At 32.9% G+C, this 15,823-nt stretch overlaps 2 protein-coding genes and 1 long non-coding RNA gene across 6 annotated transcripts in view; all 3 read right to left on the bottom strand.

The window, feature by feature from the left end:
* Nucleotides 1–15,823, bottom strand: part of LOC145959837 (RCC1 and BTB domain-containing protein 1-like) — a 34,831-nt gene that overhangs the window by 3,250 nt on the left and 15,758 nt on the right. The window lies entirely within an intron of this gene.
* Nucleotides 1–15,823, bottom strand: part of LOC145977603 (uncharacterized) — a 29,576-nt gene that overhangs the window by 1,212 nt on the left and 12,541 nt on the right. The gene's annotated exons all lie outside the window — the stretch shown is intronic.
* On the bottom strand, nucleotides 7,200–8,612 carry LOC145972871 (peritrophin-48-like). The gene is made up of 2 exons (XM_083101892.1): nucleotides 8,521–8,612; nucleotides 7,200–8,362 (listed from the first exon to the last, which is right to left on the bottom strand). The coding sequence occupies exons 1-2, from the start codon at nucleotides 8,525–8,527 to the stop codon at nucleotides 7,347–7,349; spliced, it is 1,023 nt and encodes a 340-aa protein (XP_082958018.1). The 5' UTR covers nucleotides 8,528–8,612; the 3' UTR covers nucleotides 7,200–7,346.

Below are 15,823 nucleotides of genomic sequence, written 5' to 3'. Positions count from 1 at the left end.
GAACGGCAATTGAACGGCTGTCGAACGACCGTTGAACGTCATTAAACGGGTATTGAACGCCCGTTGAACGGCTATTGAACGGAAATGAACGACCGTCGAACGGCTATCGAACGACTGTTCAACGCCCATCGAACGGAAATGAACGACCGTCGAACGGAAACGAACGGTCAACGAACGGAAATGAACGACTGTCGAACGGCTACCGAACGGCTATTGAACGTAAAACTATATTCAAATATCAAACAAATATTTAAATGTATTACAATGTATCACCATGTATCGAAATATAATATCTGTGGCAGCTGTGTCACGTACGGAAACACAATACTGCGCACGTACATAGATAAGGAAAAGGAAAGAAAGGAGAGAATAAGAATGACGATAAAAATATATTGCATCATCAATTTATTATAAATATGGATTCGATGAATCATTATCATGATGTTTCAGCCACCAATTATAAATCTTAAATACATTTTGTAAAGCGCAATTTTTTCATTTTTCGACGCGGTATTGCGATATATCGCACGCCATCATCATGTCTCGGAGAGCGATCCGCCTATCGCTTCGCCGCGCGCCTAGTATAAGATTACAATGGAACGACTCTCGTTGCCGCGCGCTTCTACTCACGCAGATATTGGTCGATATTCTTTATTTAATTTTTCGTTAATTATTGCGAATATCACAAAACAGTACACAATACGTCCTTCCTTCTTAATTTGAGCCAATCTACCTCCTTACTTCGTATGGGCAAAAATTTCCCTGACACCCTGTATATGCACAATGACATACTTTTGCTACAGATTAAGAGGATGCCGGACCTTCCTGTATTATCGCTAAATTTTGTGCACAGAAAACTTTTTATTAGTTGCACAGAATAATAAATACTTCTCCACAATTAAATTACACATAGCAAGAAATATGAGAGTGAACCATTTTATGTTTAAAATAAAGAAAAAATAGAAAATTACAATTTTCTTATCGGCTTCTGACATCAACTCGTAACAATATTAGCTGAATATAAAAGTTTTGTAGTTTGTACGTACAAAATAAGAGCACACTCAGCTCGGAATTTCCTGAAGGAATATAAGTGAACAGTCAGAAATGCGTTTAGAAGCGTAGTAAAAAAAATTTCTGTGCAGAAAATTTTTGTGCATATGTGTTTGTGTGACATCGATGCAAAAGAGTAAAACAGACCTGTAGATTAGTTGCCCGATGTCGCGATAGATGGCGCTGTAATCGGTTTGTGTGACAAGGAGAGTCAATCTCGTACCATCCTTCTCTTTCATCTTGCGTGTAATAGTATACGTCAGTATACATGTACGCGCACACTAAAGCATTACACTCTTGCGTTTTCTTTCTCGAATTTCGCGTCATAGATACTCGCTGTCACGCAGTGGCGTAACAATCGTACGCGTAACAAGCTGCGGAAAAACAGCGTTACAACGTGTTCCGTAGAAAATATTATATGTAAGTTATACATATACACAATATATATATATATGTGTGTGTGTGTGTGTGTTGCGTGCGTGCGTGCGTGCGTGTGCGTGTGTGTGCGTGTGTGCGTGTGTGGATGTGTGTGGGTGTTGGTGTGGGTGTATGTATGTATGGACGTATGTATGTACAAAAGTGATGCGAGAGTTACGTGAAGAAGCGAGAAGGTAATAAGAACGAGCAAAATAACAATAAGAACGAATGAGATAGAAATAGCACGAGCAACGAGGACTCGAACTCGAGAATCGGATCTTTCTTTCACACTATTATTTTCCTCTCGCTCGCATCTAGTACTGTCTCGCTCGCTCCTATTATTGTCTCGCTCGCATCTATTACTGTTTCGCTCGCTTCTATTATTGTCTCGCTCGCATCTATTATTGTCTTGCTCGCTCTCCATTCTTGGGTCCGCTTACCTTTTCGAGCTGTCTATCACGATTGTCAAGTGTGACGGAGAAAGCAAGACCATGAGTAAAGAGCGAGCGAGATGACCTATCATCAAAGAGTTCCGAAGTCTCTTACAATCGGTTCCTTCGCTTCCTCTATTCCTTCCGAATTCATGAAAATGTAAACATCTTATAAAATAAAAATTGAAACTTTTATTTTTAATTTCATCGGTTTGAAAATAATTTTAATGAATTAATAAGATTTTTGCGATTAAAATGATATCAAACACGGCGTAAATCGGGTAATTTTTAATTAGTCTGATAATACAAGTTTTATAATTATATATTTAACTAAATTTATGCGATTTATATCGTGTTTGATATTATTTTAATCGCCACATTCTCATTATTCTATTAAAATTACTTTCAAATGAATAAAAAATGCATTTTATTTTCTGACATATATTCGTGAATATTATAAATAAAGTCTCATGTAAGAGACTTCGCAATGTTCGACATCGGAAACTCTTTCGTTATTTATAATAATTCATAATAATTTATAATATAATAATTTACGACTTTAAATTGCCATAAAATAAAAACTAAAACTTTTATATTTTATTTCATCTTTTTTGATAAAAAGGGATTAATGAAATTTTTGCGTTTAAAATGACATCGAACACAATATAATTCGGATAACTTTTACTTATTGTTATATAAGTAAAAGAATGTATCTAATTGAAAATTATTCGAATAAAATGTTGGGTTGTTTAATGTGATTTTAGTAAAAATCATATTACTTCTAAAATTATATTCAGTAAGGTAAATTAAGTAATGTAAAAATTATAGTTTCTAATACATTTTCAATGTTATCAATTGTGATGTTCACATGATGTCTCCTGGTCTAAATATGGTCGATATAATTAATATTAAATGATCTATATATTGTGCAGTGAAACAAATTATCTTAATTTATTATACATATTAAAATAATTTATTTATTTCTTTCACATATTTAAATGTACCAGAAGATGTCATGTGAACATCACAATTGATAACATTGAAAATGTATTAGAAACTACAATTTTTACATTACTTAATTTATCTTACTGAACATAATTTTAGAATTAATATGGTTTTTACGACTAAAATCACATTAAACAACCCAATATTTTATTAAAATAATTTTCAATTAGATACATTCTTTTACTTATATAACAATAAGTAAAAGTTATCCGAATTATATTGTGTTCGATGTCATTTTAAACGCAAAAATTTCATTAATCCCTTTTTATCAAAAAAGATCAAATAAAATATAAAAGTTTTACTTTTTATTTTATGGAAATTTAAAGTCGTAAATTATTATAAATAAAAAACGAAAAAGTTCCCGATTTCGAACATTGCGAAGTCTCTTACATGAGACTTTATTTATAATATTCACGAATATATGTCAGAAAATAAAATGCATTTTTTATTCATTTGAAAGTAATTTTAATAGAATAATGAGAATGTTGCGATTAAAATAATATCAAACACGATATAAATCGCATAAATTTAGTTAAATATATAATTATAAAACTTGTATTATCAGACTAATTAAAAATTATCCGATTTACGCCGTGTTTGATATTATTTTAATCGCAAAAATCTCATTAATTTATTAAAATAATTTTCAAACTGATGAAATTAAAAATAAAAGTTTCAATTTTTATTTTATAAGATGTTTACATTTTCATGAATTCGGAATGGATAGAGGAAGCGAAGAAACCGATTGTAAGAGACTTCGGAACTCTTTGATGATAGGTCATCTCGCTCGCTCTCTATTCATGGTCTTGCTTTCTCCGTCACACTTGACAATCGTGATAGACAGCTCGAAAAGATAAGTGGACCCAAGAATCGAGAGCGAGTGAGACAGTAATAGATGCGAGCGAGAGGAAAATAATAGTGTGAAAGAAAGATCCGATTCTCGAGCTCGAGTCCTCGTTGCTCGTGCTATTTCTATCTCGTTCGCTCTTATTGTTATTTCGCTCGTTCTTATTACCTCGCTTCCTCATGTAACTCTCGCATCACTTTTACATACATACATACGTCCATACATACGCACACCCACACTCACACCCATCCACACACACACACACGCACACACACATATATACGCGTACAGATTATATATTTTACCAGATGCGGCATGTGCGCTCTAGTTATTAATTAAAAAATATTTTTTAAAAAATATTTATCCCAGAGACGATTTATTCGTGGACTGGTGGTTTTTAAAAATATTTCATACCAGATGCGGTTTGTATGTGCGCTCTGGTTATTAAAATATTTATTTCAGAGGCGATCTATTCGTGAGCTGATTATTAAAAAAAATTCCAGAGGCGATCTAATTCGTGTGCTGGTTATTCAAAAAAATTCCAAAGGCGATTTAATTCGTGTGCTGGTAGTTTTTAGAAATGTTTCATACCAGATGCGGTTTGCATGTGCGCTCTGGTTATTAAAATATTTATTTCAGAGGCAATCTATTCGTGAGCTGATTATTAAAAAAAATTCCAGAGGCGATCTAATTCGTGTGCTGGTTTTAAAAAAAATCCAGAGGCGATTTAATTCGTGTGCTGGTTATTGAAAAAGAATCCAGAGGCAATTTATTCGTAGGCTGGTTGTTTTTAGAAATATTTCATATCAGATGAGGTTTGCATGTGCGCTTTGGTTATTTAAAATATTTATTTCAGAGGCGATCTATTCGTGAGTTGATTATTAAAAAAAAATCCAGAGGCGATCTAATTCGTATGCTGGTTTAAGAAAAACCCAGAGGTGATTTAATTCGTGTGCTGGTTATTCGAAAAGTATTCCAGAGGCGATTTAATTCGTGTACTGGTTATTCAAAAAAAATCTAGAGTCGATCTAATTTGTATGTTGATTATTAAAAAAAAATTCGAGAAGCGATCTTAATTTGTGTGCTGGTTACTTTCAAAAATGTTTTACATCAGATACGATTTGCATGTGCATTCTGGAAGCGAAATTTAAACGAAATTTAATTCAGAGATCATAAAGACACTGCCTCAACTAAAAGGCATATTTGATAAGAATAAAAATCCAGATAAAATGAATCATTGAACCGATTTTTACACGTTATGAGAGGATTCTTATTTTGAAAGTGTGCTATATATTGCGATAATTCTTATATAATTGTAGCATGTAGCGACAAAAGCTAACAAATTATTGGAGCAAATTATACTGATCGCTGGCGATTTTTTTTGATGACACCAAGCTTCGAATGTACGATACCTACCCGGCTATGTGGTGTCTATTGGTGCTTAAAAGAAAATTACTTTCATTGCCGTTGTCTACAAATAATATAATATTTGAAAAGCTTCGACTTGATAGCATATGCTGTGAAATTTATGCTGCGGCTTTCACTATACTACTATAAACTATAGCCTTAGAAGGAAATCCTTGTAAGGAAAAATATTTCAATAATGTGAAATGTACAAAGCAACATTTTTTTTAAATTATAGCAGAAAGTAAATTGCCTTTTCCAAAGTGATAAATTATTCATATATCTTACATTTATCATATCTGATCACGATATTCCAATGAATATCGTTAGAAAAAGACGCCTCAGTACAAATATCTCATTTGCATATATCGGAGAAACAAAAAAAATATATATTATGGTTGCGTCTGGAAATGGACGATGAAACCTATTATATTATCGATATAAATCTATCATTTCGTTGCTTTTGAGACAAAGAATGTATTATGAAAATATTTATATTATTTATAAATTTTACATTACATCAATTTGCATAAAACATTTTATATTGTTAGCTTTTGATTATATCGATTTAACAAATGTCGTGCTTAAATTGTAATTTGTAGATAGTTATATGCAAATATCTCTTTTATTGTATATACAGAATGTCGCAGAGTACTATACATATATAAGCGCTTGTGAGGAGCGCAGTAAATTGAAGAAACAAGTCCCATAGCATTTTACGATTTTCGCAATAATAGAAATTATAAAATAAATAAATTATATAATAATATTAAATAAAATCGAACGAATGTGTATCTACGTGTGTGTTTGTGTTTGTGAGAGAGAGAGAGAGAGAGAGAGAGAAAGAGAGAGAGAGAGAAGCGCTCGGCCGTTCGAGCTATCGCATGATCCAGTGTGTTTGGCATTTTGTCGGCGCGCGGCAAGGGGAGGGACAGCGCGGCGCGGCGATGACGTTGTAACGAATGACAACGGCATGTCCCGCTGTTCTTCCCCTTGCCACGTGCCAACGAAATGCCTAACACGCTGGACCATGCAATAGCTCAAACGACCGAGCGTTTCTCTCTCTCTCACACAAACACACAAACACACACGTAGATACACACATTCGTTCGATTTTATTTAATATTATTATATAATTTATTTATTTTATAATTTCTATTATTGCGAAAATCGTAAAATGCTATGAGACTTTTTTCTTCAATTTACTACGCTCCTCACAAACGCTTATATATGTATAGTACTCTGCGACGCTCTGTATATACAATAAAAAGGATATTTGCATATAACTTTCAACAAATTACAATTTATGCACGACATTTGTTAAATCGATATAATCAAAAGCTACAATATAAAATGTTTTATGCAAATTGTTTGATGTAATATCGTATTCGTAAAATTTATAAGTATATAATATTTCTAAATATTTTCACAATATATTTTTATTGTATATATAAAGAGACATAGCTAAATGAGAGCAATGATATTAGAATTATGTTTAATATGTACGCAATAAAGACAGATCTATGCTCTAAAATCGTTGCTTGTGCGAGACGATAGAGTAGTGAAAATGTAACATATTTTTTGTTCCAATAAACACAATTAAACACAATGTCAAGAAAAACTTTCACATTGCTTTCTAAAATATGCATGTCTTTTTATTCTAGACAATATTGTCGGTAACATAACTATAAGTGTTGGTAATGACACTTTTAGTTATGTTAAAATGAGGGCGCCTACCCGTCGGAGTTCGGCTGCGACTCCGACATCCTCTTAAGGTCCATATTGTGAATCCTCTTTTATCGATAAAAGTGCCTCTAAAAGTGGCTTATAGCCAATCAGAAGGCTTATAAGCCACTTTTAGAAGCACTTTTATCGATAAATGCAGATTCAGAATATGGACCTAAGTGAGAATTTTTTAATCCTTACATAAATCTTATATCTGAATTGAAAGTTTACCATTTGTATATCCATAATATGGTATCAGAAGATCGATGATAATAAAATTTTAGGAAACAATCTTATTGTTAGATTATATATATACACACATCAGATTTATTAAAATATCTTAGCGAAAAAATAATACATTCCTACAATATGGTAACACATTTCTAATAAGCATTACAATTAATTCTTCGTACTATATTTTCGTTACTATACTTTTAGCTTCTCTTCTTACCCTTCAAAATTGATAGTTACTTAGTTAACCAGTCGTCCCAGGTATTTTGACATTTGGGACTCACTTTTTTCGCTTCTTCGCATACCTGATTCACGTAATCAAAATATTTGCCCCAAGCGCAAATCTGTAGTTGCTTCTTATTCTCTATGCACTCGTAATACAATCTGCAGTCACATTCGTGACGCCATAATGTGGGGACACCATCTGGACACTCGCCAGGTATTATAGGTGTAGGTGTAGGTGTAGAATTGCATTCATCAGCTTCTCTCTTTATACATTTCTGTTCTGTCGAGCTAAAATATTGACCTTTCTTACACTCCTGAGCGATCCAGCCTTCATTTTCGCATGCGTAATATTTTTTACAGTTACACTCGTGTTTCTTCTTTTCGCCCTGAGTACACGTTTCGTTATTTACCGGACAAGTGCCTTTTACGCATTGCGACGAATCTATATCAAAGTAGTATCCTTCCATACATTCGTGCAAGATCTTCTGACAGTTTATACATGAGTAGTATTTATTACATTGGCATTCGTGATTGATAAGGAGGTTACCGTCTTCACATTCGGTTCCTACTGCCTTGCAATTTTTCCCTGGAACGCAAGTTTTTCTATCCTTGTCAAAAAATTGTCCGAGCGGACAATCGTGCAGGACCTTTTTTTTCTTTTTGCATTCGTAAAATTTAGTACATAGGCACTCGTGCGGAAGTAGATCGTCATTGTTAACGCATTCGGTTTCCTCGCCACCCCCGGAGCCACCCCCATCATTGCAGTCGCACTCCGAGTTTTCGGGCTTAACGCAACCTTGAAATTTGTTACTAAAGTATAAACCGGTCTTACAGGTTTTCAAGATCTTTTCTTGATTTTTGCATTCGTAATAGTGACTGCAATCCTTTTCGTAGTATATCAATTTCGGCGGGCAAGGGTCCACCGCCGGACATTCGTTCTCTGCTTCAAAAGTAGAAGATTCATTTCCGGCGATCACATATGCGGCGGCCTGAGATGCCAGGAAGACAATGGCGATTAAGTATATTTCTGTGCCGAACAAAAAATATTGGGATCAAATTGACTGTTACAAGTGAAAAAATCTATTATTTACATATAAGATTCGGATTCGTGCAAAAAGAAATCTTGAGAAGTATCTCAATCAATTTTTCATAATCTTATTCTAGAAATTCATTAAACATGCTCACCCTTCATCGCCTGTCACTTGCTTTACTCGTTCTTGAAAAGAAGAGAATATCGTATCGTATATAAATATATCCTATTAACACGTCACTGTGATTCGTTTATAACTGTCCGAATTAAGGCGTATCCGCTTTTATAAATATGCATGGCGTTATCGCAAAAATCTTATGTTGCTTTATCGCAAAATACAAGGATAGATTATCACATCTGTTAAAAAAGATTAGCAGAACTGTACTTATTTTTTATGGAACCCTAAATACATTTTCTCTAATTCTCATATAAATTTGCATAGGTCCACAGAAAGAGACTATCATGTGTATTTAATAAAGATATAATAAAATATTTATTTTTGAATTAATAAATGTAACACGTTTCATACACAAATAAATTATTAATTTAAAAAATTTGTATAAATATTTTATAAAAGAATTACAATTTATACAAACATTTTCATATACCATAATATTTAAAAAAATATTTTCTTTATTTCCTTTATTGATTTGTACAATAATATAATTCATTTAAATCGCAAACTTTACTATAATTTTGTGATTTATCGAAATTTTTAAACTTGCAAGACATTCATCTAACATCTAGTAGCATTCAACTAATGCTTAGAAAATATGTACGATCTTGATTGAAAATGTATTCTTTTTTAGAAGAAAGGATTATCAGTCTTATTACTCCGAAAAAGATATATTGCACAATAAAGCAATCTTTTCGTAATAATCATAAATTGATAAGTTTATGAAACATGAGGAAAGGAAAATTGAAATTATATTCATATATAAATTTGATTTCAATCAAGATAAGAGAAAGAATATTATTATATATATTCATCGTAATTAAAAAATATAAATAATGCATATATTAATTTTATATTAATTTTCGTATTACAAATGAATTTTAATTTAAATAGTAATCGCAATAAAATATTTTATCATTAACTCCTTTTAGATACGGTAAATCCATAATGTGAAATAATTCGCAATATTATTTATCGAAGTATTAATCGGCTCATGGCCGATGACAAAAGATGATAATAATAGAAAGATTAAAGTATTAATTCGTGATTCTCGGTTATAATATCATATCTATGGAAAAATCACAATTATACAATTGTGTGTATCGAGAAAGTAGAGACTTTTTAAATGAAATACTCGTGCGTAAATAGTTTCTAGTTCTTTTCAGTTCATTTTATTTTTTAATTCTTATGATAAAGCAACATAAGATTTTTGCTAAATAGCATTAAATAGACGATTTTAAGATTTGTTAAAATCAAAACTTTATTAGATAAATTTGTTAAAAATATTTCAACTTGTAGCAGATTATTTATTTATTACTTGTTAGATTTATTTTTTGTTAAATTTGTAATAAATTCGCTTGTTAGATTCATAACAAATTTATTTTCATTTATAATTGTTAAACTTATCATTACAGACAAAGATAAATTCATCATATATGTATAATTATCGAGAAAATTTTCAGAGATATGTATTATATTGAAACTTTTATTTCAAAAAAGAAAAAGAAAAAATGACAAATATTTCTTTAATATATTGTATTTTCCTTTGGCTTAAATTATATATACATAGGAATATACTACAGAAAAAAAATATTGTTATTGTAAGCATATTATTTCTTATCGAAACTTATTCCATCAATAAAGTATTTTATCAATAAGGAGTTGTTAAAGTCCGAATTTGATATAATCTTTTGATATCAAAGTGAAAAGTTGAGATTTTATTTTGGCGATATCTCGATTCATTATTACGATATTATCAAGAGTATAATGTGCGTATAATGTATATTGATATAACATATAATAACTGATAAATATTAGAAAAGATTGTATTTAGCAAAAATAATTGTTACGTCCAGCGGATTCCACGATTCTTTTCTTTCCTCGAAATTATACGATAAACATTGGTAGGGCCAATTCTTACTCGTAGATATCTGAGACAGAGAATAATAAATGGAATCTGACATTAAGCGGATGACCAGTCGCTGTCAACTCAAATTTTTTACTATAAAATCAAATAGTCGTATATGTTTATAATTGGTATGTCCGGTGAAATGTAAAACTACTTGCGCTCAAACGATCCTTATCAAGTACCACGTCAACAATAGGCATATTATACTCTGTCTCTTAGAGTAAGAAACAATAAATAAAAATAATACTAAGGGTGACCAGTAGTTATAACTTAAGATTTCTAAAACAAAATTTTAATTACAGCTGTCACGTAAAAATCCAAGTGCTTCGCATGTTTATAATGCTCCATATGAAATCCTTCCAGTCGACACAATTTGTTACTGCTATATAACTTGGGAGTAATACTTTATATAACAAATGTTTTGTGATATTTATATCACAGTTACTTCTATTTATCGCTTTCTGTTATGTAATATAAATGTACGAATGCAACATATTATTTACATAACAAGCATGTGGTGCTTCAATATATAACCAATATTGCAGTATGATATTGCAGCAACGTAAAATCAATATCATTAATCAGTTATATGATAATATTATTTTTATATAGAATTTAAACGTTGAAACTACATAGATGTTATATTATGGCTGCGTTCCGAAATTCACTGCCAGTATTGTAAATCTATAGTTTACGTTACGAATATTGTAGATTTTCATTACTGCAGTATTTTCAAGTAAGTACCCGACAAAAACAGTTACGTCACATCCTCGTCGAATCCACGTATTTTACGTGGCTTACGTGGATGCAGATTTATCCACGAATTATCTACGTGGATACAACTTTCTTTTTTCATTATTACATCGAGGTACTTTATTCTCGAAATATCAATGTAGATTTCATGTGGATATTTCTATTGAAATTATGATTAATCATTCAACGACTCGGTATATTGTAATGTTAAAAGATATTTTGTCACGGACGAATTCCGCGCTCGCCGGCGGATAATCGCAGCCGGGGTCAGGATTCGGTTTTCAGTTAGGCAAGCTCAAAGATCACGCTTGGGGTTTTCGTCAGAAAATAAAAGCGAGGTTTTATTCGTGTTAAATATGTACAGAAGAGAAATGTATAACTGGTCGAACGTATGCGTGTACAGTGTGACGGTACGATGCAGCGTATATAAATAAAAAGTATAAATGTTCGATCGTATGCGTGTACGGTGTGCCGGTACGATGTAGCGTGTATACGGTCGCGATGCACAAGTAACCCGTACTTTAATCTCTTTCGCGGTTTCGCACGTTGGAATGCGCGTATACCGCGTGTGTTTACAAACGGCGCGGTCAATGACCGTTTGATGTAGCGTGGCTCGCGTTTTTGTCGCTCGTCTGGGCTTTCGGTCTAGCCCCGTTTTTACGCAGATGATAAGCGTGCGGTTCTTGGAAATTCGCGAGTATTTCCTAACGGAGATAAGAAATTCCGAGAACGCCGTGCCGACGAGAATGCCTCGTCCGAGGTAGCTCTCCTCTCTACCCCGAGGTGTATGCACCGGGCGTTTAGGCGGTCGGATGTTAGACCGATATCGAGATCTCTCGATCGAACCGGAGTGCACTCTGATTCGGTTTATTTCGGTCGGATAATGCTCAGATGGAAGGAGCCTATGTCAAGAATCGAGAGTGCTCGATGGAGGAAGAGTTCTCTCTACCTCCGGATCTTTAAAGTTGGCTAATTCTTTTGGAGCGGTCTAGGTTTCGAATCGTTTCACTTGCGTGAGCGGATAGGAAAAATAGGTGCTTAATTTGTCGAATGCGGCCTTTTTATACCGGCTAATTACCCGCATCGGCGCGCGGCGGTATTACCCCTTCCGAACGGGTTTCGGGAAAACAGTACGGTCGGGCTCGTTCGGAGGGGTTCGGTAAGTTCGCCGAACGCGGGTTTTCGCCGGTCGGCGATTCGGGCCGCATCGGCGACGCTCGGTCTTTTTCGGCTAATTTAGCCTAACGGCTTAAAGCCGTATACGGTACGTGTTACACGTTTAAAAAATGTGGGCGCACCGCGCCCCTGCCTCTGCCCGGCGGGTGTTCTGCCGGGCGGCAGCTTCCGGCGGATCGCATGCCGGGAACAAAGTAACGTGCAGGGGGTGCATCGTTACAATTTTATTAAAATTTTTCAATTGTAATTTTGTATCTGAAATATTTCAGAAATATACCTGCATCATGTTTTTTATAATTATATTATAATATTATAATATTTATATTTTATATAATATTGTATTTGCAATATTTCTGAAATCTTTCAGAAAGATAAAAAAGTTTGCTAAAAAAATGATTATATCTGTATGTTTCTAAATATGTAATAGTACATATGTATATAGAATATGCTTCCTCGCTTTGCCGCTATACGGCGCTGCATCAAATTAGCTAACTCGTATTCAACTTTTCGTCATAAAGTGTATATAAAGAACTGATACTAACACGGTCCGAAGTTTATTTTTTCTTTTAAGGACCGTCTACGATGGAAGTAATATTGGTGGACGATGGAGTAAGGCGTAAGCGAATGGTTCTTTTCCATTTCGCATTACTCCTAGTCTTACGCCTTACTCCACCGTCCACTCCACCGTTATTATTTTCATTATAGACGATCTTTTAGTCAGTTTAATTTAATAAACTGATTTAATTTAAAATTATTTGTTTAATAATCTGGATCGCTTGTTGGGATTCAGAATATGGAACAGATTATTTGAAATTAAACGGATAAATGGGAGATAGCCTATTTATATATTGCGTATATTAAAAATAAAATATAAATAAAAATAAAATTATTCTTATGGCCGAGTGTATTTATATATTTTTATAAATGTCCAAGATATTCACTTATCAAAAATGAAGAAAATAATATGTCTCGAAAGTTCATGAAATTTTCACATAGATTCCACGTAGATTCTAGTACCGTTTTTGAGCGGATTATCCACTCGAATATCCACGTGGATTCAACGATATTAATCTACGTGGTAATAACGTGGATTTCACGTACTGTTTTTGTCGGGATACGTAACATATATATAGCAACTATGTTTTTCGGTTATGTATTTGTAACATAAATGTATCATCACCGTTACTTTTGAAAAGGGGCGAAATTATAATATAACTACAACATTGCAGCAACTTTCACGTTATATAAAATGTGATATTGAAATGTATAGCTGTTATATAGTGAACACGTAATTGTGTCGACTGGGCTTCTACTTGACAATTCAAACAAAAGCATACTGCATCTCGGAAAAATTATCAAAAAGAAAATTAAACAATCTTTGAGACGATACATACCGTGTAAGAAGCAAAAATGTGACACGTAAGATTTGATTATTTAAAAAATTTTGTTATTTATTAATTTTTTAATATTTTGGTCTAATTATTTATATTTATATAGCATTCAGCTTCGTCGTGCGGCTCGCATACTTGGAAGAAGGTACGCTCTAACCCCAACGTCGTATAAGTATTTGGACATTGGAATAAGCGTTGGAGCTGTATCGTACGTGGAGCTGATTCTCGGGGATAATCGAGGCAATCAAATAGTGTTGCCTTTTTCAACGTGGAATTTGTTGATGCAGAAGCAAGCAGACATTGACTGTTTTCTACAATCGAGTACTCCCTCATTAAGGATTGGAGATCTAATGCTCGAAATGTATCAATCGAAAATTGTAAAACTCACATTATGCGAAAATTCTTTGTATATGAAACCACAAATATTATTACATTTATTTAATTTTGAAAATTATATCGATCATATGCACAATTGGTTATGCGAGAATACCTATCTCGTGAATGAAAAATTTAAACAATTTGAAACTGTATTACAACGTAACAATATTACTACTGTATGCGATGCTGTAAAAACGATACGCGAGAGTGATGTCTTTAACAGCGAATCATTAATTGATTGCGAATTACTAACATGTGCTGTAAATGATATTCTTTACGATGCGTGCAATAAATAATTATTTTTATTCCATTTGTGATTTTAATTCTTTCCTTCCATACGAATAAGAATAAAATAGTTGATAATTTTCTCAACACGTTCCGCCAAAGATGTAGAGAAATGCTAAGATTAGGTGAGACGTGATGCTCTAGTTAGAGTGAGACGAAAGATATTAAAAGATATGTAATGAAGAGGAGTCTGCGACATTAGAATATTATTTCTTTCGTTGTTCTGTGTTTCGTTGGTCACGTATAATGGCTGAAGAAGACGTTATTATCATCGATGACGATACGGATGATGATGATTATTGGATGGAGCGAGAGATAGAGAGAGAGAGAGGAGAGAGAAATGGAGAGAGAGAGAGGAGAGAGAGAAATGGAGGTAAAATATTTTTGTCGATGTGTAATAAATTTAAAACACTTAAAATTATTATGTTTGATTTTAGAGTTTACGCGATGATTAATCATAATTTCAATAGAAATATCCACATGAAATCTACATTGATATTTCGAGAATAAAGTACCTCGATGTAATAATGAAAAAAGAAAGTTGTATCCACGTAGATAATTCGTGGATAAATCTGCATCCACGTAAGCCACGTAAAATACGTGGATTCGACGAGGATGTGACGTAACTGTTTTTGTCGGGTATTTACTTGAAAATACTGCAGTAATGAAAATCTACAATATTCGTAACGTAAACTATAGATTTACAATACTGGCAGTGAATTTCGGAACGCAGCCATAATATAACATCTATGTAGTTTCAACGTTTAAATTCTATATAAAAATAATATTAGCATATAACTGATTAATGATATTGATTTTACGTTGCTGCAATATCATACTGCAATATTGGTTATATATTGAAGCACCACATGCTTGTTATGTAAATAATATGTTGCATTCGTACATTTATATTACATAACAGAAAGCGATAAATAGAAGTAACTGTGATATAAATATCACAAAACATTTGTTATATAAAGTATTACTCCCAAGTTATATAGCAGTAACAAATTGTGTCGACTGGAAGGATTTCATATGGAGCATTATAAACATGCGAAGCACTTGGATTTTTACGTGACAGCTGTAATTAAAATTTTGTTTTAGAAATCTTAAGTTATAACTACTGGTCACCCTTAGTATTATTTTTATTTATTGTTTCTTACTCTAAGAGACAGAGTATAATATGCCTATTGTTGACGTGGTACTTGATAAGGATCGTTTGAGCGCAAGTAGTTTTACATTTCACCGGACATATCAATTATAAACATATACGACTATTTGATTTTATAGTAAAAAAATTGAGTTGACAGCGACTGGTCATCCGCTTAATGTCAGATTCCATTTATTATTCTCTGTCTCAGATATCTACGAGTAAGAATTGGCCCTACCAA

This window comes from Camponotus vicinus, unplaced genomic scaffold (assembly GCF_025532165.1).
Source record: "Camponotus vicinus isolate PSW18456_S1 unplaced genomic scaffold, iyCamVici1.0 SCAF_1, whole genome shotgun sequence".
NCBI classification, from domain to species: domain Eukaryota; kingdom Metazoa; phylum Arthropoda; class Insecta; order Hymenoptera; family Formicidae; genus Camponotus; species Camponotus vicinus.
This window is presented reverse-complemented; position numbering and strand designations above follow the sequence as displayed.